This window comes from Zophobas morio, unplaced genomic scaffold, assembly GCF_036711695.1.
Source record: "Zophobas morio isolate AGI-343-1 ecotype UQ-CSIRO unplaced genomic scaffold, CSIRO_AGI_Zmor_V1 ptg000030l, whole genome shotgun sequence".
Taxonomy (NCBI): Eukaryota; Metazoa; Arthropoda; class Insecta; order Coleoptera; family Tenebrionidae; genus Zophobas; species Zophobas morio.
Window position 1 is genome coordinate 17,769,471 of NW_026972135.1, and position 24,592 is coordinate 17,794,062.

At 34.2% G+C, this 24,592-nt stretch overlaps 1 protein-coding gene across 3 annotated transcripts in view; it reads left to right on the forward strand.

Annotated features, from left to right (window-relative positions):
• Nucleotides 1-24,592, forward strand: part of LOC135137794 (serine/threonine-protein kinase SIK3 homolog) — a 189,939-nt gene that overhangs the window by 145,573 nt on the left and 19,774 nt on the right. For all 3 annotated transcript variants that reach the window (XM_064067529.1, XM_064067527.1, XM_064067526.1), the window contains exons 5-6: nt 22,024-22,147; nt 22,197-22,825. In XM_064067529.1, coding sequence (XP_063923599.1) covers nt 22,024-22,147; nt 22,197-22,825 — 753 coding nt within the window. The remainder of the gene's footprint in view (nt 1-22,023; nt 22,148-22,196; nt 22,826-24,592) is intronic.

Genomic DNA, 24,592 nt, shown 5'->3' on the forward strand with positions numbered 1-24,592 from the left:
AAGTACCATAAATAATTTTCACTTCGTTCTTCAGTCGCACCTCTGTTATTACATACGGCAGACGTGATTAAATTGTTTCGTTATTTTATCATTTTCAAGAATAACAATAATACAATACTTTTATTATTAATATTACAATGCATCTATCCAAACTGATATATGCGTCTGGCAAAAATGTGGATGACATCAACCTACAATTTTGTGTATGGATTTGCAGATTTTACTTTAACTAAGTTGATGAAAGTTCCAATTGATGTGGACTAAGACATTATAGATGTAAAATTCCTACAAAATTTCGAACACATTTTTGTACGGTTTTCAGCAGCATTCGAGTCGGACTCGAAACTACCAAGTAGTTATTGAAAATTTGAAACGACTGATTTTTTGGAATTTATTACTTCAGTTGGTTGAAATTAATCTCCGATGTAGGTTGTCAAACTTCGAGGTTACAACAAATATAGTTTCATTGAAATGTTTCTAGCAGAAATCTTGAAGTGGCAGTCGGGTACTAAGTATATTAATACAATTTTGAGTTTTCTGGCAAGTTCTCATTATGTTTTTATTTTTATGTTTTTCATAGAAATATTCAATTGTTTATCAAATTAGTTATAATTAGGTAAAAGCAATCTAATAATGTGGGGACATTTATTGTTTCGACCCCTGTTTACATTATCAAATGATTCTTGTTCTAGACGATCTACTAAATGAAGATAAAAAAAGGAATGACGTTTAAACTTCGCTTTAGACATGCTAAGTTAAGACCAGAACTTAATCACATAATGTGTATAATCAAAAAAATATAACAGTTTTTGACAGCTCAGTTGTAAAGATAAATGTACGTAGAAATTTTAGTGAAAGTTGATTTTTAAGAGAAACAATTTTTTTGTAATACCTAACGTAATAATAATCAGCTTTCAGTCCGTCACATTAATCACCTAAATTACCTAAAACTACTGCAGTCTACGTAGTGGTAAGATAATGGCAATTTTAGCAGTCATATTAAATTTATTGTTGTTTCATTCGATAAATCCTTTAGAAAAATTCATCTTTAAATATTTTTTTCAAAAAACAATCGTATTCGTTATTGCGGATTTTGATAATTTTGACGAGAAATTTAACTTTGTTTTACACTTAAATCAGCCTAAGGTAATAATCGATCCACAAAATAGCCCCGATTTAGACAATTTCGACAACTATATAATTGCCGAACATAATTTGAGTACTTTGTGGTCATCCATAGACCTACTGAAGTACCAAATCAACACGAGAGGGAATTTTCTCGTTATTCTACAAACTAACCCTACTGAAGAGGTAACCAAATCCATATTCGAAACTTTATGGAGTTTCTACATCTATAACGTAGTGGTGTACACCAACTGGTCGTCTTTCGTCACGTGGTACCCGTACGACTTTAAGAATTTATGCGGTACGGCTATCAATTTGGTGGAAGTGAAGTCGGTTAATCCCTACAAAAACAAAATCCCTAAGAATTTTGGAGGTTGTCCCATTAATTTCACGTGGAATGAAATACCGCTTGCTGTTAACTCACCTTTCGATAAGACCGATCCGGGCTACGACGTTCGATTTTTAGACGCAATTGCACAACCTCTAAACATTAGCCCTTGTTATTTAACAGAAAATGAGAAATTTAACTTGGCAATGGGACACGTAGATGTAAAAGAAGATATGATTAAAAGGAAAATAGATGCGGGTTTTTTAATGAGTAATACGTATCTGTCTTTGGGACCCGAGTCAGAAATAAGTCTACACTATTTCGAGACTTACGCTTTCTTCGTACTACCACCAAGACAAAAAATTATTAGTAGTACCGAGACCTTACTAATATTTTCGCCAGATATTTGGTCTGCAATTTTTGCTGCCCTATTACTGATGACAGTAGTTTGGAAAAACATGGCACGAGTGTCTTTAGAAGCTAGTTTTTTTCAAATAATTAGACTAGTACTTCAAGGAACCATAGGAAACATTCCGAGGACGATTTCCAGGAGATTAATTTTAGCTGTCTTCTTTTTCTACGTTTTGAATTTAAACTGGATTTACGTGAGTCAGCTAAGTGGTATTTTAAGTCGACCAAGCTACGAACCCAAAATAACAACTCTTAGACAATTAGGTTTGAGTAACAAGCAGTTGCGCTTTAAGGATGGGTGGCTTTGGTTCTTCTCTTTTGGAGAAAAATACCGCAAAATTATTGAAAAACGCATCGAATTTAACAAAGCAGCAACTTTTTATGACGAGTTGGAAGATTTCCTCGCACAACGCTCTTACGGAATTATAAGTTCCGACACGAGAATTTTGTTTATCAAAAATCACGAAAAATTGCATGTGGTCTCTCAGAGCCAGGTAAACGTAATTTTGTTGAAGTTGTAAAATTACAGAGAGTGAGTTGTAGTTGGCCACAATTCGTTCTCATTTGGTAGTTAGAAAAGGTCCGCCGTTATTGGATAAAATCAATGATGTTATTTTGCGCGTGTCAGGCAAAGTGGACTTATGTCTTATTGGTTGTATGAGTCTCAAGTCCACATTAAAAAAACTCCGGTTCCCGATTATGAAGAAGTCGAAGGGCACCTGGATCTCGAAAGGATTGTCAGCGCTGTAGTACTTTTGGGGGTGGGATACGTTTTGTCGGTGGTTGTTTTTGTTCTAGAAATGATGTATGCAAATTTTAAGGCACTGAAAATAAATGATTAGAAACAATTTTACTAGATTTTTTGAAGTCAAGTTCTGTCGCAATAACCTTGGACCTATTTATTTATTTATTTTTTAAGACAAAACTTTTATATTAATATTTCTGAATTTGATTTATTTTGACCCCAAAAATAAAAAAATGGGCATAATGTTTTATTCAACTAATAATAATAATCATAATAACTTGAGCACATTTCCGACCAACTTTCTCACTCGTTGAACAATATACTATTTATTAATCATTTACATATTTGTTTTATCAGTTTTAAATTACGACAAATCCCTACCCTCAACTCTCACACTACGATAAATCGGCAGGGTGGTCAAAGCATGACAACTCTATTTTCACATTTATAATTTCACCATCTCAACAACGAAGCATTTGCTGTTTGTTGTTGTTTCGACGTAAAATAATATAAATCATGTAATCAAAAATAAGAACTTTACGTTAAGTGGAAGTTAACGAGTTTGATTCTTGATACCTCAACTTCTTCGGTAGTTAACGATTTGTCTTATTTTCTTGGGCCATTCTCAATTTTTTCGAAGCAAAAAAGTGCCACATAATTATTTCCAACTTTTCGAAGACTTCCTCATAAATGTAAAACATGATTTTCATAGTGGTTTACCACTACATATTTAGCTTAAACCTGAAAGTTGATGTATAATTTTATTCTTCGGTAATATAATCTACTGGTTCATGCCTTAAAACATAGAATTTGACCATAATTTGATACTCGAATCTCTTACGAGTCATTCACAGCGTCAACCTATTTTTGTGACGGAGTTATTCCCAATCATTTTCATTGTGATACGTACCACCACTGAAAATTTGGTTGACAGAGACAGAAAACTAAAATCTATTTATATACTCTTCTAAGGCTAGCAAAGGAAAACCATATCTGGTTTTCCGTTAATAACCCATTATTATTATTATTATTAACTTTTTTTTTCGAAGAAATCTGTATTTATTTATTAATCGTATATGGCTATTTAATGACTGTTCACATGAAACAAAAATGTTTCAAATATTAACAAACTCGCGATTGGCGGTGGCCGAGGTTTATTTAAATGTTCCTCTCTGAGTTGGCGATATCATTAAACCAATTTAAACAGTAATTTCTATCAATAAGTTCATACATCAACTTGCAAAAAACTAGAATGTAAACATTCTCAAGTTGTGGATAAGAAGTAGAATGACAGTTCTGGCAGCATGTCAGTTGTCAGTTTGGCAGCGCAGTAAAAAAAAAAATTCAATCATAAAGATGTTTCTGCATAATAGAATTTCATAGACGGCATAGATGGCGAAACGTTTGTAAGCGCACCAAAGCGTCCTACGACACCCACATTCTATTCAACCAAATTTCCCGTAGTGTACCAACCTTATATTCTACAGCGGTGGTGTAGACCAAAATAACAAGAACTTTGTAGGTAATTCATAGTTATTTAGCCTTGCTCTCCCAGTGGTTGAAAAATTACAGCCACCATAGAGCCACATTGGTGTATTTTTCTACCATATTGTTTTTTCATTTATAGCTTCCATCGTAGTGATCCAAATTTGGGTACTATATCTAGGATCAGTTTGATTAATTAGGATTTTATTCCTTTCAAAATTTTGTAATTTGATTTGTGTATGAATTTGCAGATTTTACTTTATCTAAATTGATGAAAGTTCCAATTGATATAGATTAAGACATTGTAGATATAAAAGTGTCACAAAGTTCGAATACATTTTTGTATTATTTTCAGCAGCATTCGAGTCGAACTCGAAACTACCAAATTTTAAACGACTGAATTTTTGGAATTTATTACTTTCAGTTTATAATGCCAATTTTAGCATTCATATTAAATTTACTATTGTTTTATTCTGTAAATCCAATAGAAAAATTCATTTGTAAATATTTTTTTCAAAAAACAATCGTATTCGTTAGTTCGAATGTTGATAATTTAGATGAGAACTTTAACTTTGTTTTACATTTAAATCAGCCTAAGGTAATAATCGATCCACAAAATAGCCCCGATTTAGAAAATTTCGACAACTATATAATTGCCGAACAAAATTTGAGTACTCTGTGGTCATCCATAGACCTACTGAAGTATCAGATCAATACGAGAGCGAATTTTCTCGTTGTTCTACAAGTTAATACTACTGAAGAGGTAACCAAATCCATATTCGAAACATTATGGAGTTTCTACATCTATAACGTAGTGGTATACACCAACTGGTCGTCTTTCGTCACGTGGTACCCTTACGACATTGCAAATCGATGCGGTACGACTATCAATTTAGTGGAAGTGAATTCGCTCAATCCCTACAAACACAAAATCCCTAAAAATTTTGGAGGTTGCCCAATTAATTTCACGTGGAATGAAATGCCTCTTGCTGTTAAGTCACCTTTCGATAAGGCCGATCCGGGCTACGAGATTCGATTTTTAGACGCAATTGCAGAACCTCTGAATATTAGCCTTTTTTATTTAACAGAAAATGAGAAATTTAACTTAGAAGTGGGACACCAAAATGTAAAGGAAGATATGATTAAAAGGAAAATAGATGCGAGTTTTCTAATGACTAATATGTATGTGTCCTTGGGACCCGAGTCAGAAATAAGTCTACATTATTTCGAGAGTTACGCTTTCTTCGTACTACCACCAAGACAAAAAATTATTAGTAGTACCGAGACCTTACTAATATTTTCGCCAGATATTTGGTCTGCTATTTTAGCTGCCTTATTACTGATGATAGTAGTTTGGAAAAACATGGCGCGAGTGTCTTTAGAAACCAGTTTCTTTGAAATAATTAGACTAGTACTTCAAGGTACCATAGGAAACATACCGAGGACGATTTCCACGAGACTAATTTTAGCAACCTTCTTTTTCTACGTTTTAAATTTAAACTGGATTTATGTGAGTCAGTTAAGTGGTATTTTAAGTCAACCAAGCTACGAACCCAAAATAACAACTCTTAGACAACTAGGTTTGAGTAACAAGCAATTGCGATTTGATGATGTGTGGCTTTGGTTCTTCTCGTTTGGAGAAAAATACAGAAACATTATTGAAAAACGCATCGAATTTGACAAAGCAGCAACTTTTTATGACGAGTTGGAAGATTTCCTCGCACAACGCACTTACGGAATTATAACTTACGGCACGAGAATTTTGTTTATCAAAAATTACGAAAAATTGAATGTGGTCTCTCAGACCCAGGTAAACGTGATTTTGTTCAAGTGGTGAGATTAAAGAGAGTACATTGCAGTTGGCCAGGATTCGTTCTCATTTGGTAGTTAGAAGAGGTCTGCCGTTATTGGATAAAATCAATGATGTTATTTTACGTGTCAGGCAAAGTGGACTTTTGTCTTATTGGTTGTATGGGTCTCAAATCCACATTAAGAAAAGTCCGGTTCCTGATTATGAAGAAGTCGAAGGGCACCTGGATCTCAAAAGGATTGTCAGCGCTGTAGTACTTCTGGGGGTGGGATACGTTTTGTCGGTAGTTGTTTTTGTTCTAGAAATGATGTACGCAAACTTCAAACTTTGAGCCACTGAAAATAAACACTTCTGGATTCTGGATTCTTAATTTATGGGGGCTGACCGTAGCCAGCCGGCACTTAGGCCTCGCCTTTGGGCCCATTGTACCTTCCCCAAGTCCATATCAGGGTGTTTTCCCGCTCCTCTACTCGTCAAGCCACCCAACTGCTTGAGTGTACTTGAGTAATGCAGAGGGTGGAAACTCTCCGATATTTGCCATACTAAACAATTTTACAAAATTTTTTTAAGTGAAGTTGTTTCGCAATAACCCTGGGTCAATTTTTTTATTAATTTTTTTTATTGATAAAACTTGTACATTAATAATTCTGAATATGTTTTATTTTGACAAACTGAAAATGTTAAAAAAATCACTTTTCAAATAACGAAAACAGTTGACCTTTCCAGAACTTTTTGTGTATACATATAATGACAGAAAAGCGGAAATGGGACCTACTTTTGCATATTTTAGTTTGAAAGATTGTATATTTAACAATACATTTTGACTAGTTATTAATCGGAAAGTATAAATAAGTGTGTTTAATTTATTAGTATGTTTATAGATCTAAGCTTTCTGACTTTTGTAATACATTAATTCTATAAGAAATACACCAATGGACACTAAAAACCCTACACCTAGAAGTATAAATGCGCACAAAATTCGATCTAAATCCAAATGACGTTCGAGGTCTTCATAAGAAGGAACTAATATCTTCTTAATGTTGACACGACTTTCATCCAGCCATTTCGATGCTAGTCCGTTGTCGACAATACGTAAAATGAGATAATTAATTCTTTCAAAAAAAGGAAATCCTTTTCTCATCGCAAACTGATAGTGCATAGCCATTAACTAAAAACTAAAGTTACAAAAGTTTGACGTGAATGTATCGTACCTTCTCTTGGGTCAGCAATTCTAATTGCTCAAAATTCTTAATAAACATCAGTCGATTATGAGTGAGTATGAGTCCATAGTCAAGTTGTTGAACAAAATGCTTAATTTGCTCATCAACACTTGTATAGTTGAGTTTTATTTGTTTTTTTACTAGATCCTTGTACTTAATATCTGCCGACAAAAACCGTTCCCATACTCCACTGAGCTCTAACTTTTTATTACTGGAAGCTAGTTCTCCAATTGTTGTAATTTTTGGTTCGTAGCTTGGTTTACTCAAAACCCCACTTAACTGACTAACATAGATCCAATTGAGAAAGAGAGTATACAAGAGAAACATACCACAAACCAATCGGTTAAAAGTACTGTATAGGTACATTCTTCTCAAAGTACCTTGTAGCAAAAGTCTAGTTATTTGAAAGCAGCAAGTGCGCAAAGGTAGTTCCGTCACGTGTTTCCACAGTACTATCATGAATATAATCGAAACTGACAACATTGTCCAAACTTCTCCTGAAAAAACTGCCAACGTACTAGTACTACTAGTAATTTTTCGTCTCGGAGGTAGTACGAAGAAACAGTAAGCTTCTACATAAAAGGTAGTAATATCCAATGGAGAGTCTACAAATCTTTGTTTGTTTCCTGGTGCCAACGCGAAAGTCATGGATTCATTCAAAGCCTCTTCTAACGGTCCCTTATTTTCTCTATAAGTAATGGTTGCGTTAAGTTTCTCAGCTACAGTATCGATAACTCGAATCGCATGACCAGGATCTGTCTTATTAAAGGGTGTTTTTAGTGCAAGAGCCATGCGAGTCCAAGGCACAACAATAGGGCAACCATTTAAATGAGTAGGGAGCTTATTGTCGAAAGGGTGTTTTGATTTAACCAATTTAATAGTGGTACCACAGTGGTTCTCAGAATGGTACGGGTACCACGTGAGAAAAGTAGACCAGTTAGCGTAGACAACGACATTGTAGATGTAGGAATGCAACATTTGCAGCAATAATGATTTTACGTCACTCTCAGTAGTGTTGTTTTGTATGATAACAAGAAACTGTCCACGAGTGTCGAAGCTATGTTTGAGTTGATCTACAGATGATGACAAGCGATTCGCATTTGTTTCAATGATGATATAATTGTTAAATTTTTGAAAATTGGGGCTGTTTGTGGGTCTTATTATCAATTTTGGTTGGTTTAAATGCAATATAAAAGTTAATTTTGGATCCATATTAGCTAGATTTGAAGTAACAATAACTGTCGTTGTTTTGACGAAGTGTCTGGAGATAAAATCTTTTAAAGGTGTTACTGTTTGCAGTAATAATAATTCCATTATAATCGTATTGGTGATCATGTTGTTGACTTGTCACTTCGAAAATAGACGGCAGGGAGAGAAAATTGAAGGGTTTATTATATTGGGTTGATGTCGATCGTACGTTAATTGATATTTTGGAGCTTTCGTTACTTTTACCACTAAACGAGCCATTTGTTTTATGTGTTTGTTTGTTTGGGTTAAGCCTAATTGGATCTAATTTTAATATTTAATAAATCTGGAGGTATTTGTCCAAACAAGTATCAAACAGAATCAAAAACTTGAATTAAGAACATATTTTCGCACAAAGTACTTCCAGGAGAAAAACGAAGATTGATACCAGAAATCCTACAACTAGAAGGACTATGGCAGAGAAAATCCGATCTAAATCTAAATGTCGTTGCGTGTCTTCGTAATAAGGAATCAGCGTCTTGTTAATATTCACTTGACTTTCGTACAACCATTTAGAGACTAACCCATGTTCCACAATTTGGAAAAGAACGCTGTTAATTTTGTCCAGAAAAGGCAGTCCTTTTCGCACCGCTATGTGATAACGTAAGCTGGTTATCTGAAAATGAAAATGACAAACTTTCCCAATACGAATTTATAGGACGTACCTTATCTTGAGAAAGCACTTCCAGCTTTTCGTAATTTTTGAAAAACAACAATCTGGTGTCAGACAAAATTAAGGCATAGTCTAGGTTTTCAATGAACTGGTTGACATCTTCGTCAAAAGAATTCGTTTTGTTGGATTTTATTTGTTTTTTTACTATTTGCGTGTAAACGCCTTTTGTTTTCAAAAATTTTTCCCATGTATCATCAATTTTCAGTCTCTTGGTGCTTTCAGCGAACTCTTGAATTGTTGATATCTTAGGTTCGTAGCTTGGTTGACTCAAGACTCCACTTAGTTGGCTGACATAAATCCAGCTTAGGGTCAAGATATAAAAAAAGAACAAAGCGGACACAACTCTAGCTAAAGTACTATCGGGTATCTGCCGCAAGATCCCCTGTAGTATAAGTCGCACGATTTGGAAAAAACATGTCTGTAGAGATCCTTTCGTCAAGTGCTTCCATAATATTATCATTGACAAAATCGAAACAAACATCATCATCCAAATTTCAGGCGAAAAAACCACCAAAGTACTAGTACTACTTGTGATTTTGCGTCGTGGAGGTAGTACGAAATAACAATTAATTTCTGTGTAGTGAGTACTAAGCTCAAATTCAGTCCCTACAGGTTTTTGGTAGTCTGACAGCGTTAAAAATAAATCTGCATCCGTATGAGGTGAACCCATTTCTGTCTTCAAATAAATTACACTTAGATTTATTTTTTCTGCAACGGTGTCGATTACTCGTATACCATACCCCGGATCTCTCTTACTAAAAGGTGTCTTAATTACGAGAGGCATTTCAACCCAGGAAGTCCTAATAGAGCAACTGTTTAGATGTGTAGGAATTTTATTATCGTAGGGTGTTTGTGATTCGACTAAGTTAATCGTGGTGCCGCAATGGTTTTCAGGGTGGTAGGGGTACCACGTGACGAAAATCGACCAATTGGTGTAAATTACGACATTGTAGATATAGAAGCGCCATAACGTTTCTAGTACTAGTTTGGTTTCATCTTCAGTTGTGTTTTCTTGGACCACGACGAGAAATTTGCCTCGAGTGTTGATAGAAGACTTCATTGAATCAATAGATGACGACAAAGCAGTCAAGTTTTGATCAGTAATTACGTAATTGTTGAATGATTCTAAATTGGATACATTTTGTGACCTTATTATCAATTTTGGTTGGTTTAACTGGAAAATGAAGTTCAATTTGGTGTCCAAGTTTGAGAAGCGTGAACTAACAATAACAATTATTTCTTGAGAAAACTGCTTAGTGATAAATTCTTTTAACGATATCACTGTTTGAAATAGCAAAAGTTGAACTATGATCGTTATGGTGATCATCGTATCAGTGTGGAAGTCGGAGACGATACAATGTTTGTCTTCTATTGATAGGGTTGAATAAGCGTTTGTTTTTTATTTTTCTGGCGTCTCCTCTTGTTTTGAGCATTTAACGAGACCAAGGTTTTGTTTTGGTAGGGAATAATTATGGAGCGATTTGAATATTTGATAAGTTGAATCCCAAATATTGATCAAAGAGGAACTTTATTCCTTGCATATAAACGTATTCTCACATACATTACTTCTGTAAGAAAAACAAAAGTTGAAACCATCAACCCTACACTTAAAAGAACAAACGCACTAAAAATTCGGTCTAAATCTAGGTGTCCTTCGGGTTCTATATAATCAGGGACCGAGGTCTTCTTAATGTTAACCTGGCTCTCGTATAACCATCTAGTTACAAAACCACTTTCTATTATACGAAATAAAGCATCATTGATCCTCTCTAATAATGGATTACCCTTTCTCACCATCAAGATAAAACGTAATGTCATTATCTGAAAAAAAGAGTAACTACCAAATTGTTGATACTTGTTCATACCTTGTCTTTATGCACTAGATGTAATTTGTTATAGTTTTTTATAAAAAGCAGTCTGTCCATTGAAATTACAATTGCATGGTCGAGTTTCTGTGTAAAATCCAGTACTTCTTTTTCGAACGACGGTACTTTCTCAGGCTTCACTTGTTTCTCGAGGATGTTTGTATAAGCACTCTTGTTTGCGAAAACCCCAAGCCATACATCTGAAAATTGTAACATCTTCTCGCTCATCCCCAATTCTTTAATTGTAGAAATTTTCGGTTCGTAGCTTGGCTTAGTCATCACCCCACTCAGTTGACTACTGTAGATCCAAGCTAAATGTAGAACGTAGAAAAAGAATACGGTGAAAACCAGTCGCACGAAAGGGTTCTTCGCAACCTTCCTTACAGTACCTTGAAGCATAAGTTCGATTATTTGAAAAAGTGAAACCACCAGTGAGCAGTCGTCCAGATAATTTGATAGAACTGCCATCGTAAGCGCTGAAGCGAAAATCAACATCCATATTTCTGTTGAAAAGATGAACAAAGTTGTGGTACTACTGATGATCTTACGTCTTGGAGGTAGTACGAAGTAACAGTACGTTTCGTAATAAGGTATACTGTGTTCGAATTCGGGGCTTATAGGGGCCATAGCCACCATAAAAGCTAAATCTATATGTCGTTGTCGTATGTCTTGTTTTAAGGGTCTAAAATCTTTTTTTCCGGCTTTCATGTATGGTAGATTTTTTGTCAAGTAAATGGTACTAATGTTTATCATTTGAGCCACGGTGTCCAACAAGCGAATACTGTAACCAGGGTCGGTTTTATCGAATGGTGTTTTGATAGCAAGAGCAAGTTTGTCCCAGGTTACTGTAATGGGACAACCATTGAATTTTTTCGGGATTTTGTTATCGTAAGGATTTGGCGATGATACTGACACTATGTTGGTGGCAGTACCACATCGGTTTTTGGAGAGGTACGGATACCACGTGACGTAAGACCCATTAGTGTAGATGATCACGTTGTAGATGTATAAGCGCCATAATTCTTGAAATGTAGATTTTAGTTGATCAACAGACAGAGGTTTTTCAACGATAATTAAGAAGCGCCCTCTGGAGTTGATATTATATTTTAGTAAATCTAAAGAAGATGATAAGGTAATTGCATCGGGTTCGACGACTATGTAATCGTTGAATATTTCTAAATTCGTGATATTTTTTGAATTAATAATTAACTTTGGTAAAATTAAACGAAAAATGAATGTTACATTTTCATCAATATTGTGAAAATCGGAGCTAATGACTACGAGTGTTTTTCGGTGTAAGTTTTGTTCTATAAATTCTTGCAGAGAAGTCACTGTTTGTAGCATTAAAAATTTTAGTATGGTGCTAATGTTTACCATAGCGAATAAATGCTACTACTACCACTTTTGTTTCATGGAAGCTTAAAAGCTGTTGTTGTGTATATATAATTAACTTTTCATGATAGAAGGCCAATTTTGTCAAGTAAATAAAAGCAGCAATTTTGATTTCCAAATTAACAAATTTGTGTCACTTTTATTTAATCAATGATAGATATTTTTTGTCGAATGCGATTACGTAGGTTGCTGTAGAAAATTTATAATAGAAAATACAAAACAGACGATTTGAAAATCGTTTAATAAACCGTAAACGTGCTAAATTATTAAACAAAATTTATTTGTGGATCCTCTCCAAAAACGTAGAAACTAAATTGCGTTGATATTTAGTATATGCGTTGAATTTATCATCAGTCTAATTAATCGCTCACCAAAATTTGTCAATCCAATGCCACTAAAATTTTGTTGTCACATCATTTTAAAATATGGGAAGTCATATACATCGTGGTTTGTTATTCCACTCATAATTTTTATAAGGACTTGCCGTCAAAAAAATCGTATGAGAAAAATCAGTCTTTCAGATATTTTTTTTTAATCTTGGTAATTAAATTAAATCGCATGACGCGTGAAAAGTAAAATATTTATCCAGAGTTTCCAAGAAGAGAAGGTTTCTTTATTAAGCTTTATTATGAAAACATTTTAAAAATTTTGATAGAACAGTAATCACAAAAAATTAAATTTGAAATTTGTCCATCACGTGTTTGGTATACTCATCAAAAGAAAATAATTTCGTTTATAAATTATTTTATGCAATTCATTGTTATTGAATTTTCTTGATTAAAATTGAAGCATGTTGTAGTATGTTTATGTTATTGTACGACAAAAATTATATTTAATAACATATTCACTTTTTTTGCAGATAATTGTACCATAAGAGCACATATAAATAAAATCAATATTGTGTAAACAAACAATAACATCACAAAGTCGTGTCACGTTTATTCATGTTGTTTGTTATTATTAAATTAATACTAATCAGAAAAACGTCATTAATGTCGAATTCGTGACCTAGTGAAGACGATCATAAATCCGTTTTTAAAGTTGCAAAGCTACCACTTAAAAGTGCAATTCATATTACATTTTATGATCTTTTCTAAATTCGTATAAAATGCATTCACGAACTTTTTAGATCGCAGCAAGCCATGGAAATCTAGTAACTTAAGATGTAAGCCCGCCCACCCGCCCTATCTGAATTGTGATGATTTTTTTTTATTCGCTGTGAACCAAGGGGACCGAGCTTAACTGCAAAATACTTATTTCTTTACAGGAAATTAAAAACATTCTTTTGAGTATCGTGTTGTTCAAGGAATACTACGCATATTAAGAAAAAACGCAAAATATACAACCCAATCCACCCACTCCATCTCAATTGTGATGATTTTTTTATTGTAAGAAACTTGAAACACGTTTAAAATTGTAAATTTTTGTAAGGAAATATGGATTATGCAATTAGGCTCCGCCTCTAGATCTGCCAACGAATGAACACTTCATTACTATTTAGATCAGGGCAGGTATGGGTGGGGCTTAATATTTGGCTTTAATTTTTTCTTAATATATGTACATAGTATTCATTGAATAACACGATACTGAAAAAATGTCTTACATTGTAATTTCTTGTGGAGAAATAGTCAGAATTATGCATTTAAATTCTGCTCCTTTGGCTCTCGACGATTAAAAAAAATCATCACAATCGAGATAGGGCGGGTGGGCGGGGCTTATATTTTGCTTTATTCCTTAATATACGTAGTTGTCTTTTCAGAACAAGAAACTAAAAACATGTTTAAAATGGTAAATTCTTGTAACCAAATATGGATCATGCAATTAAACCCCGCCCCTCGATCTGACAATGAATGAAAAATTGAGAATTGAGATCGGGGCGGGTATGGGTGGGGCCTAATCTTTGGCTTAATTTTTTTCTTAATATACATAGTATTCTTTGAACAACACATGCTTTTGATTTCTCGTAGAGAACAAAGGATTTTGCAGTTAAGTTCCGCCGTCTTGGCTCACGACGAATAAAAAGAAAATCATCACAATTGAGATAGGGCGGGTGGGCGGGGCTACATTTTGCCTTTTTTTTCTTTCTATACATACACTTATTTCGACAATTAGAAACTTAACACATGTCCAAAATGGTAAATTTTTGTAGTAATCAACTTAAATCCTCCACTTGTCATCTACAACCCCTTTAAATACGGCAAAAGTTGAACATCAAAGTTACTATCAACGGTAACGTGGCAACGGAGTTTATAAATGACAATTTTTAGCTCTAAAAGCTACTTGAGGACTTTTTCAATCCAACACCTGACATCTAGCGCTTTATACATATTATTTTATTGTCAATCTTCTACAGGGTTTTTATAAATTGCTCTAAGGGCATAGTTGGTCATGGATTTCAAAAAATCCGCTTCGCTGAAATTATGCCTTATTATGACAGTTCTTACTGGAACTTATCATTAATGTCATTATTATTGAGTGAACATGTGCCTTGAACAAAATGGTGAACATTTTCAACATTTACTGTGATGTTTAACCACAATAAATTTGTTTATTTTTATTGTAATGAATTAGTTTTATTTTTTAATAAATTATGAAGCATTTAGGCAACCAGTTATACATATGCGTGTGGTATTTGAGTCCTTGGGCATTTAGTAAAGTCCACATAAGTGAGAGGTGGCACGCTTCCATGACTTACTTCGACCCTATAATCATTTATAACAACTCTGTATAAACGCGAACAGATTTCTTCTGCATATTGCTTGGTACTAACTCTTTAAAGGTTATATTTTGGCAAATGATAAACCCCTATGAAATCTTCGCTTTCATATTTCTTGTCTTCAGTTTTGGTAGGTGTTTTAAAAAAACGATAAAGTAACAAATAGTTTTTATGGAATGGTGTTTTGATAGCCGACAATTTTAAAATATCCACATACTTGATTTAAAGAACGAGTTAAAAACTTGGTGTTATTATAACTAAATTAAATATCTCTTGTAGGCGTAGAAGGAATACCGTATTGCGAAAATTGTCCAATTGACGAATACTACGACAAAATCAAATTTTATTGTTTAACTACAAAATTGAACTGATTTAATTCACTACTTCAAGAGCTGGGGAAGATGTATCTAGACAAATTTAGAATTTATATAAGTATCTCTTTCTGTTGCGTTCGGTTGCGTAATTTTTGAGTATTTTAGATTTAACAGTACTTGGTACTATACAAATTCCACTTTAAACTTTAAGACATACTTGGTGAATATAATGCGTTTTCTCTTCGGAAAAGCGTAACCACATTTGCAGCAGTTTTGGTTTCCCATTACTAAATAATGATTCGTGGATGATGTAAAAACGATGCTTGCTATTAAGCGTAGTAATGGTTGTTTCGTAAGACGACAACCGACAAATTTAGTGTGAGACGTTTTCGTAAATTTTTCTTTTAGGAAACAATCATTTCTTATTTGAATTTAATGTGCGGGCGTGACCAAGTCAAGGCCAATGTAGGCGGAAGAAAAGGCGTGGTCAAAACAAAGTTCGAATTTCCATGGAAAGAAATTTTAAAAAGGAGAACATAAAAATTCTTATTACTTCTTTAAAAAAATGCTTCAATAAAATCCATGGAACAAGTAAATTCGGACGACAACTGGTGTGGGTATTATATCATGTAACGTACTATTAAGTTATGATTTACGTGACAACTTAAAATGTGATTCTTGCTAGTAAGTAGTGAAGTCGATAAATCGTCAGTTTCTACTAAACAAGAACTAATGAAGTTACACTAATTTTTTTACTTTCTGGTACTAGGAAACCGGGCAATAAATCTTCAGGATCGATGTTTTATTTAGTTTTGTAGAAAGCAGGTGATATGTAGACATCAGGGCGTGGCTAAACAAGGTCATCCGAGAATTTAGACATAGTTGCTCCATCTATGCACATAATCATCATAAACATTTTTCAAGTTGTCCCATACTTGATTGACTTTGAAAAGTTCGTTGCATGCCAAGTTGTGAATTTAAAAGATCCAATATTATGACGTCCACTAAACTATTAAACTGTTTTTAAGTGAGCTGAAGCACGCCAATCCATGTACAGGTGAACTAAACATGTGTATACTATTAAATAACGATTTACAGGACATCAAGTGGTGTTTGCTTTGGACGAAGTCGAAAAAAAGTGATTTACAGTGTACACATGAGATATGGAAATTAAATAGAGTATTTTGTTTCCAAATAAGAGAAAGATTTGAAAGCCTGCAACGTTGTTTACGAACTGTCTGATTTGAAAAATAACGTTGACCTATATTTTTAGTAGCTCCTACAAGTGACTCTGCTATCAAAATTAAAATAGACCAATTTTGGAAGTAATTGTGCATGTAACAGATTTGTTGCTTCACACGTCTAATGGGTAGTAAGAATCAGTTTTAAATTGATATTGGATAAGAGGGCGTGGCCGAATCAAGGTCGAAGTGGGCGGGACAGCGGGCGTGGTGCTAGGGCCGTGTTAAGCATTTAGAGGATTTAAGAGGATATTTGAAATGAAGACAAATTTGTTTTTTAAATTACGCTACTGCTGTTTTACTCTCTTTTCTAAAACTATTATTTTATTACAAACTTCTAGTTAGAGTTGTTACAGAAGACCTATTTTTTATTAATTTTCGTGCAAACAAAAGAACAACCTGGTAAAATCTCCAATTTCGTTCCATCGATCCACATCAAAGTTGATATATTTCTGGATAGAAAATTTTGCTGAACCTTCACCTCATCTCACGGTCTGCAAGAGATTAGGAGCTTTATGTGCTTCAAAATTACGTTTCCGTTCAAAGATCCGACTAACTTTTCAAGCATAAAATTATATAAATTAAAAACTGAAAGACAAACTAACCGGCGTAGGTTCCTGTTTGGTAAAACTTGATTAGAAATCGTGGGAAACGTAGGAGTCAGTGTAGGAAACGTAACATTCAGCACGAAATATATATCTTTTGTTCCTTCCTCTCCGAAACTCGTTCTAGAAATAGAATTATAAATAGAAAATTTTAAAATTTCAAAAATTCTACTATGAAGGTTTGTGCCTCTTTAAATAATACTCTATTAACCGCGACAAGTTGTGAACTAAGAAGTTTTGTGTGCAGTATGAAAGACGTCGGTTCAATATAAGTTCATTTTTTTTATATTTATATAAGGATAAGGTTTAAGTATCCTCACTCTTATTGAATCTAACGCGCAATTAGGTCGGTAAGTTAGATCTCTGAATGCGATGATTAATTATTGCATGTGGCAATGAGTGAGGAAGCAAGTCAGATTTCATGTAATAATGTAAAATATTGTGAATAATTACAGTGAATGTTGTTTCTTTGTTGTTTACAGAGAAACAATTCAAGTTTTATTTCCATTTAAAGATAAGGAAAAACGGAAATAACCTCACAGTACAAAACAACATTTTCGTTGGAACTCACAATGGAAAAGCTGCTTTTCGCTTTCAAAGTACTTAGTACCCCAGATGATAAAACTAATGTGCTGTGCATAACCTCAAATGGCACACCGGATGGCCAGACATTCATCGTTCCAGATAACTATTTGGACGCACGCACTCATGAGGCGCTTTTAAAGACTCCAGCATTTACTAAGATAAAAAAGTCATTGACTCAAAGAGGCCAACTAAGGAATATTTGGATTCCTCTCACCAATGAAGGCAACAATTTACAAGTTAATGATGAATACTTTGAAGAAAAAATTGAAAAACAAAATAATACTAATTGTAAGGAAAATACTTCAGAACAACCACTGATTCAGTTACTAGAACAATTACTTAAAAAAACGAATGAACAATGAACAGGAATAAATATAGGCCAAATAGCAAAAGAATTTACCATTGAAAAATTTAATGGAAAAAATGCAAACGCGAATCAATGGATAAGTAGTTTTGAAAAAGAATGTGAAAGATTCAATATAATAGAAAATGAGAAAAAAATCAAGATTTCAAAATCATTCATGGACAAAGGTGCTACCGATTGGTACAGCAACACACTCTTGGAACTTACTATAATGCAGAATGGGAAGATTGGAAAAAAAAACTTTATGATACATTTTCTAGTAAAGGTTGGTCTTCAATAAGATATGCAATATCATTTAAATATCAAACCGGCTCCATGCTTGATTACGCGCTAAAAAAAGAAAAACTTTTATTAGAAGTAAGAAAGTCCATTGATGATGGAACACTGATGGATTTAATCGCTATTGGCTTGCCAAATTTCGTAGCTGATAGAATTGACAGAGAGATACTAAAGAAAACTGAAGACCTATACAATGAAATAGGTAAATTGGAACATTTAGCTTCTAAGAAAAATTTAGAAACAAAAAAATATAGAGTCCATAACAAAGGCAAAAGCGAAAAGATACCTTGTGAAATCTGTAAAAATAAAAACAAAGATATTAGATTTCATCCTGAAACCGAATGCTGGTTCAAAGATAGAAAAAATGATGAAGAAAAGACAAAACACGTAAACAATTCTATATTAGAAGTAGAAGTGAGTAATAATGATCCAAAAAACTAATAATTCCACCATTAATTAGTCTCAAGGTAAAACTAAACGACATCTTAGAAGTATCTCCTATTTATGACGCAGGCTCAAATGTCTCATTGATAAATTCAAAACTAATACGTTTGAAACCAAGAAAGGACAATACGATGCAAAAGATAACTTGAAGACAATTAATGGTGTACATAAATCAGACGGAGTGATAACATTAAAAGTAAAAATATTAAATATAGAAGAAAGAAAGATAGATGTCTTCATAGTAAATAATGAAAATTTTAAACATGACTTTCTAGTTGGATTAGATTGTAAAAAAAAATTCAAACTGATACAAAATGAAAAACTAGAAATAAAACAGAAAACTAATGATTTCGAAGAAAAACAAGAAAGATGTCAAATAAACTTCAATGAACATGTAGATCAAGAAAACTTTGAAATCTTGACAAATCATTTGAACCATCATGAAGAAAAAATGATAAAAAATCTTACAGAAAAATATATTTGCAAAAGACAAACACGATATAGGGACAGTAAAGGATTACGAAGCCAGAATAGATCTCATAGTAGATAAATATTGCAGTAAGAGACCATATAGATGCACAATTGAAGACAAAAAGGAAATAGAGGAACAAATTTCTAAACTACTCAAAAGAGATTTAATCGAAGAATCATACAGCCCTTTTGCAGCCCCAGTAACACTAGCTTATAAAAAAGATGAAAACAAAAAATCAAGATTATGTATAGATTTCAGAGAATTGAATAAGATAATAGTTCTCCAAACACAACCTTTTCCATTAATCGAAGATCTAGTAATAAAAATAAGAAATTGTAGATACTTTTCGAAACTTGACATAAACTCAGCGTTTTGGTCCATTCCTTTAAGGGTAGAAGACAGACGAAGAACTGGATTTGTAACCCAAGTACCCAAGGAGGTCACTTTCAATGGACCTGTCTACCATTTGGACTAAAAACGTCATCAGCTATATTTCAAAGAATATTAAGTAACATAATAAGAAAACAAATTATCAGATTTTGCAGTCAACTATATAGACGACATACTCATTTTTTTCAAAAACCTTCCAAGAACACATTAATCATTTGTCGCAATTACTAGAAGCAATAATGAATGAAGGTTTCCGATTAAAACTTTCTAAATGTACCTTTGCCTTGGATTCCGTACAATATTTAGGACATGTAATAGGATACAGTTTAATTTCTCCCCTAAAGGATAATTTGATTTCAATACGAAATTTTCCGGTTTCACGAAATCAGAAAAATGTTCTACAATTCTTGGAGAAGATAAATTTTTATAATGAATATGTACCGAAAATTTCTATTATTCTGGAACCACTACATAATTTATTAAGAAAAGGTCAAGAATTCTCACCTGGTCTACAGAATGTCAAAAAGCCTTTGAATATATGAAGAATTTCCTCTGCCAGCAGCCGGTGTTAGTTATTTTTGATCCGGAATTACCAATACAAATTTACACAGATGCAAGCTTACAAGGTACAGCAGCTGTGATGAAACAACCACAACTAAATAATAATTCGGAAATAGAAAAACCAGTAGCCTACTTCTCCAAGAAACTTAATGAATCTCAGAAAAGAAAGAAAGCTATTTATCTAGAATGCCTAGCAATAAAAGAAGCAGTACAGTATTGGCAACACTTGGTCATAGAAAAACACTTCAAAGTATTTTGGGATCATAAGCCGCTAGAAAAAATGAATATTAAAGCTAGAACGGACGAAGAATTAGGGGATCTCACTTTCTACTTATCACAGTATGACATGGAAATAATACAGTGCTCAGGCAGAGATAACTTGGAAGCAGACTGCTTAAGCAGAAACCCAGTATTGGAGTCTCAAGAAAACGAAGAAGATAAATTAAAAATTGTCAATCTAATAAAAATAGAGGATATCATACAAGACCAAGAGGGTAACGAAAATTTAACAAATAATAAAAATAATCTAATATTTGAAGATAATCTATATTATAGAAAAGAAAGGAAGAAGAACAAAATTGTATTATCAAAAGAGTTTTGTAAAAAACTTATAAAAAATATCCATAAGGAATTTTGCCACATAGGCATAAAACAAATTCAAAGCAAAATACTACCTTACTATACGGCAGAAGATATATCAAAAAATATCGAAAAAGCTTGCAAAAATTGCGAAATTTGCATACAAAATAAATCAAGAAGACGTAATAAAATTGGTCTAATGTCGCATCTCGGTCCCACAAAAAAAGCCGTTTGAAGTGGTTTCCATAGATACAATCGGTGGATTCGGTGGTTCACGATCCACTAAAAAATACTTACACCTTCTAGTAGATCATTTTACTAGATTTGCATACATAGTAACATCAAAGACACAAAGCGCGAGGGATTTCATTAAACTGACAGAAAATGTGCTAAGAAACCATAACATCGAAATACTTTTAACTGACCAATACCCAGGCATAAATTCTAAAGATTTCAAACATTTCCTAGAAGAAAAAAATATCACAATGATCTTTACAGGAGTTAACGCACCATTCTCGAATGGTTTGAATGAAAAACTCAATCAAACTTTAGTAAATAAAACTAGATGTGTAATAAATGAAGAAGAAAAAGAACAAATGTGCATGGACAAGCATAGCACATAACTGTGTAAATAAATACAATGAAACCGAGCATACAGTAACAGGGTTTAGTCCAAAATATTTATTACTAGGTAAAGATACATCAGTATCACCAGAGGAATTGAAAAAAAAGAAAGATAGTGATCTAGAGAATGATAGAGCAGTTGCCTTTGAAAACAGTAAAAAAATCATAACTACAATAAAAAAAAACTATGACAAAATAAGGTCCTTAGATTTTTTAGGGACACCTTCAAAGCGCAAAAAAACTGCCACAGATCTTGGTGTTAGACTTACTAAATATATTATAGCCTTCTTTTAAAAAAGTATGTCTTTTTATGGTTGTAAATTTTGTAATAAATTAGACGCATCTATAACATCCATTAAAATTCCAACCAACTTCCTGTGTTTAAAAATAATTGAAAAAAAAGTTACTTAATTTAAAAAATTGATGACAAAATAATCTAATCTAAAATTTCAAAACCTGTGTAGGCAATAAGAACTTAATTGTCTCGTGGAACGAGCAAGACGAGTCGCGGTCAGAGCAGACTCATAATAACGCATCTTTTTTATTTCAGAGTTTGGGTGTAGTTTTATACGTTCTGGTATGTGGTTCCCTCCCCTTCGACGGTCGAACATTACATGACCTTCGCAATGTAGTGATTGAAGGCAGATTCCGTATTCCATACTTCATGTCACAAGGTAAGATTATCGTAACACTTCCACGCCTCCACTAATCCAATTGTTCTAGATTGCGAATATCTAATAAGACACATGTTGGTGGTCGACCCCGACAAAAGACTGACGATGACTCAGATCGCCAAACACCGATGGTTGGCGAACACGCCCCCTGTCGACACGGGTCCTGAGCGCGAACTCCAACTTAACAAGACTGTGATAGACCACATGCTGCAACTCCCCAACTTGAACCAGAACATGGTCTTGCAATCGCTGAAGAACAACACGTTCGATCACATACACGCCATCTACAATCTGCTTTTGGACAAGCTGCACCAGCGCACAATCAACTTCCAGTCGAAGATATCGCAGCAGAGGCGGGTGGGGAGCGAGGAAATCGTGGATTATTTGCACACGCGGCCACCGAAGATCAACGAGAGGAGCGAATCGTTCAACGAGCAACAACTGGTGACGCATCTCGCGGGCGAGGCGAGGCAGGGGGCGGAGCGACAGGTCGACGAATCGTTTAATTATAGGCGGGAGAGCTTCAACGAGAATTGTCTAAGGCGGGAGGAGGCGAAGGAGAGGAGGAAGTCGATTAATGAAAGTATCTCGGAGGATGGAGGGTCGCCGTTCGTGTCGATGCCGACGATTCCGGCGGTGTACTTGGTGGACGATGGGGAGAATCAGCCGTTGGAGAAGGTAAGGAGTACGGCAGTAGTTAAGAGCGTTTATCCAAAACCTAGCAAAACACGATCTGTTTCTTAACGTCAAAAAACCTACTTGCCTAAGTTTAAAAATAAAGTTGGATTCATAAATCACACATCTACAAGCAAACGTCTGTCCACATTTGAAATGGGCTTTGCTTAGCAAAATTTTGAGATAACGTCATGTATAGTGAAGATGCTGTTTCAGACGGTTGTTGAACGTAAACGGAGGACCTAATTTGTTATATTTAAGGCACCACAAAAGTCGGGAAACCTTGAAATTAGATATTTTTCAAATAGCTAATAAAAGAACTAATAACTAAAGAATATCTCGGTAACAGTATTAAATGGTGAAATATGAAATAAAATAAATTGCTAGGGTACAGAATATAACATAACTTAAAGAATAGAGTGCTTATGAGAAAAAAAAAATGTCAATAGTACAGATATATATTCTCTGTATTTCGACTACTGATCCGCCTCTCAAAAATTTCCCTTTAAAATTGCTATTGTGGTTTAATTAATAATAATGTTAGTCCTGTGGTTTGAGAAGACAAACTCATTCAAATCAAACGAATTTCTACGTGATATTCTTTCGATGTATAAACATAAATAAACACTTGAGCTTCAGATTGCCATTACTTAGTGCGGAAGGACAAGGGGTGTTTTTTAGGCCTCTGGTTTTTACTTTACAGCGGTTATTACAAAACCAAAATCGTAATATAAAATTTTATAATTTTTTTAAAGAGCTGGATTTGTCGGATTATACTAGCCTTCGACCAATTTTTTGTTGATCAAATTAAGAACTTCATTTTTTAATTTATTTAAATAAATCAAGAATTCGAAACTGAATACTTTGAAATCTTGTAGACGTTTGAAAGTTATTGAATGAGAAAATTATTTTATTGATTAAATCAGAAGGGGCTCACTCCATTTTCCCAGAAAATTTTGGGAATACAATTGCGGCGAAATTCCGGTGAGGCGGTCCGGAATCTCGCCGATAACGCGTGGGGGCGGCGTGCTTCGGTGTCAAGCCTTGGGCCGACTAGCGCCGCTAATATAAAAACTAGGGATGTACCGACTGTAGGTGTGGCCGACTAACCGACTAGCCGATTGTTCGGCCAGTAAAAACCGACTAGTCGGCCGACTGTTCGGCTTTGCTAAAACCGGTTTATAAATGCGAAAGACAGTGTGTTTTTTTTTTCTATTTCTCTGACTACCTTAAACATTTGTTTTATTTTAATAAAAGGAATAACTAAAGTTTCTTTGTTTTCCAAAAAATGTGCTAAATTTGCTTGCATAATTTTAGCATTTAATTCTGTTTTTGTAGTAACTCAGTACAAAAATAAAGAATAACACAATTTAGGGCCAGTTTATACAATATTTTAACTGAGATTAAGTTAATCACGCATTCAACAAGGCCATTAGCGACGTCTGATTGGCGTAGAGTCTGTCACATGGTACTTTAACGCCGTGTTAAAAATTAAATCGCAATTAAATATTTAATTGAGGTTCTGTACACCGGCTTTAATTGTAGTATACACTATTTTAATTTTAATAAAAAAAAAGCCGACCGATCGGCTATTTAGCCGACCAGTCGCCGACTGACAGCCGACGAGGAAAAACGGCCGAATAGTCGGCTTATCCGACCGGGTCGGCCACTAGTCGGTACATCCCTAATAAAAACACGTCTGGCCGACCTAAGCTTATGCGGTGACCTTCAGGCCGCCGAGGGTGGCGCTTTCGCCGCTGGGGGAGGGAG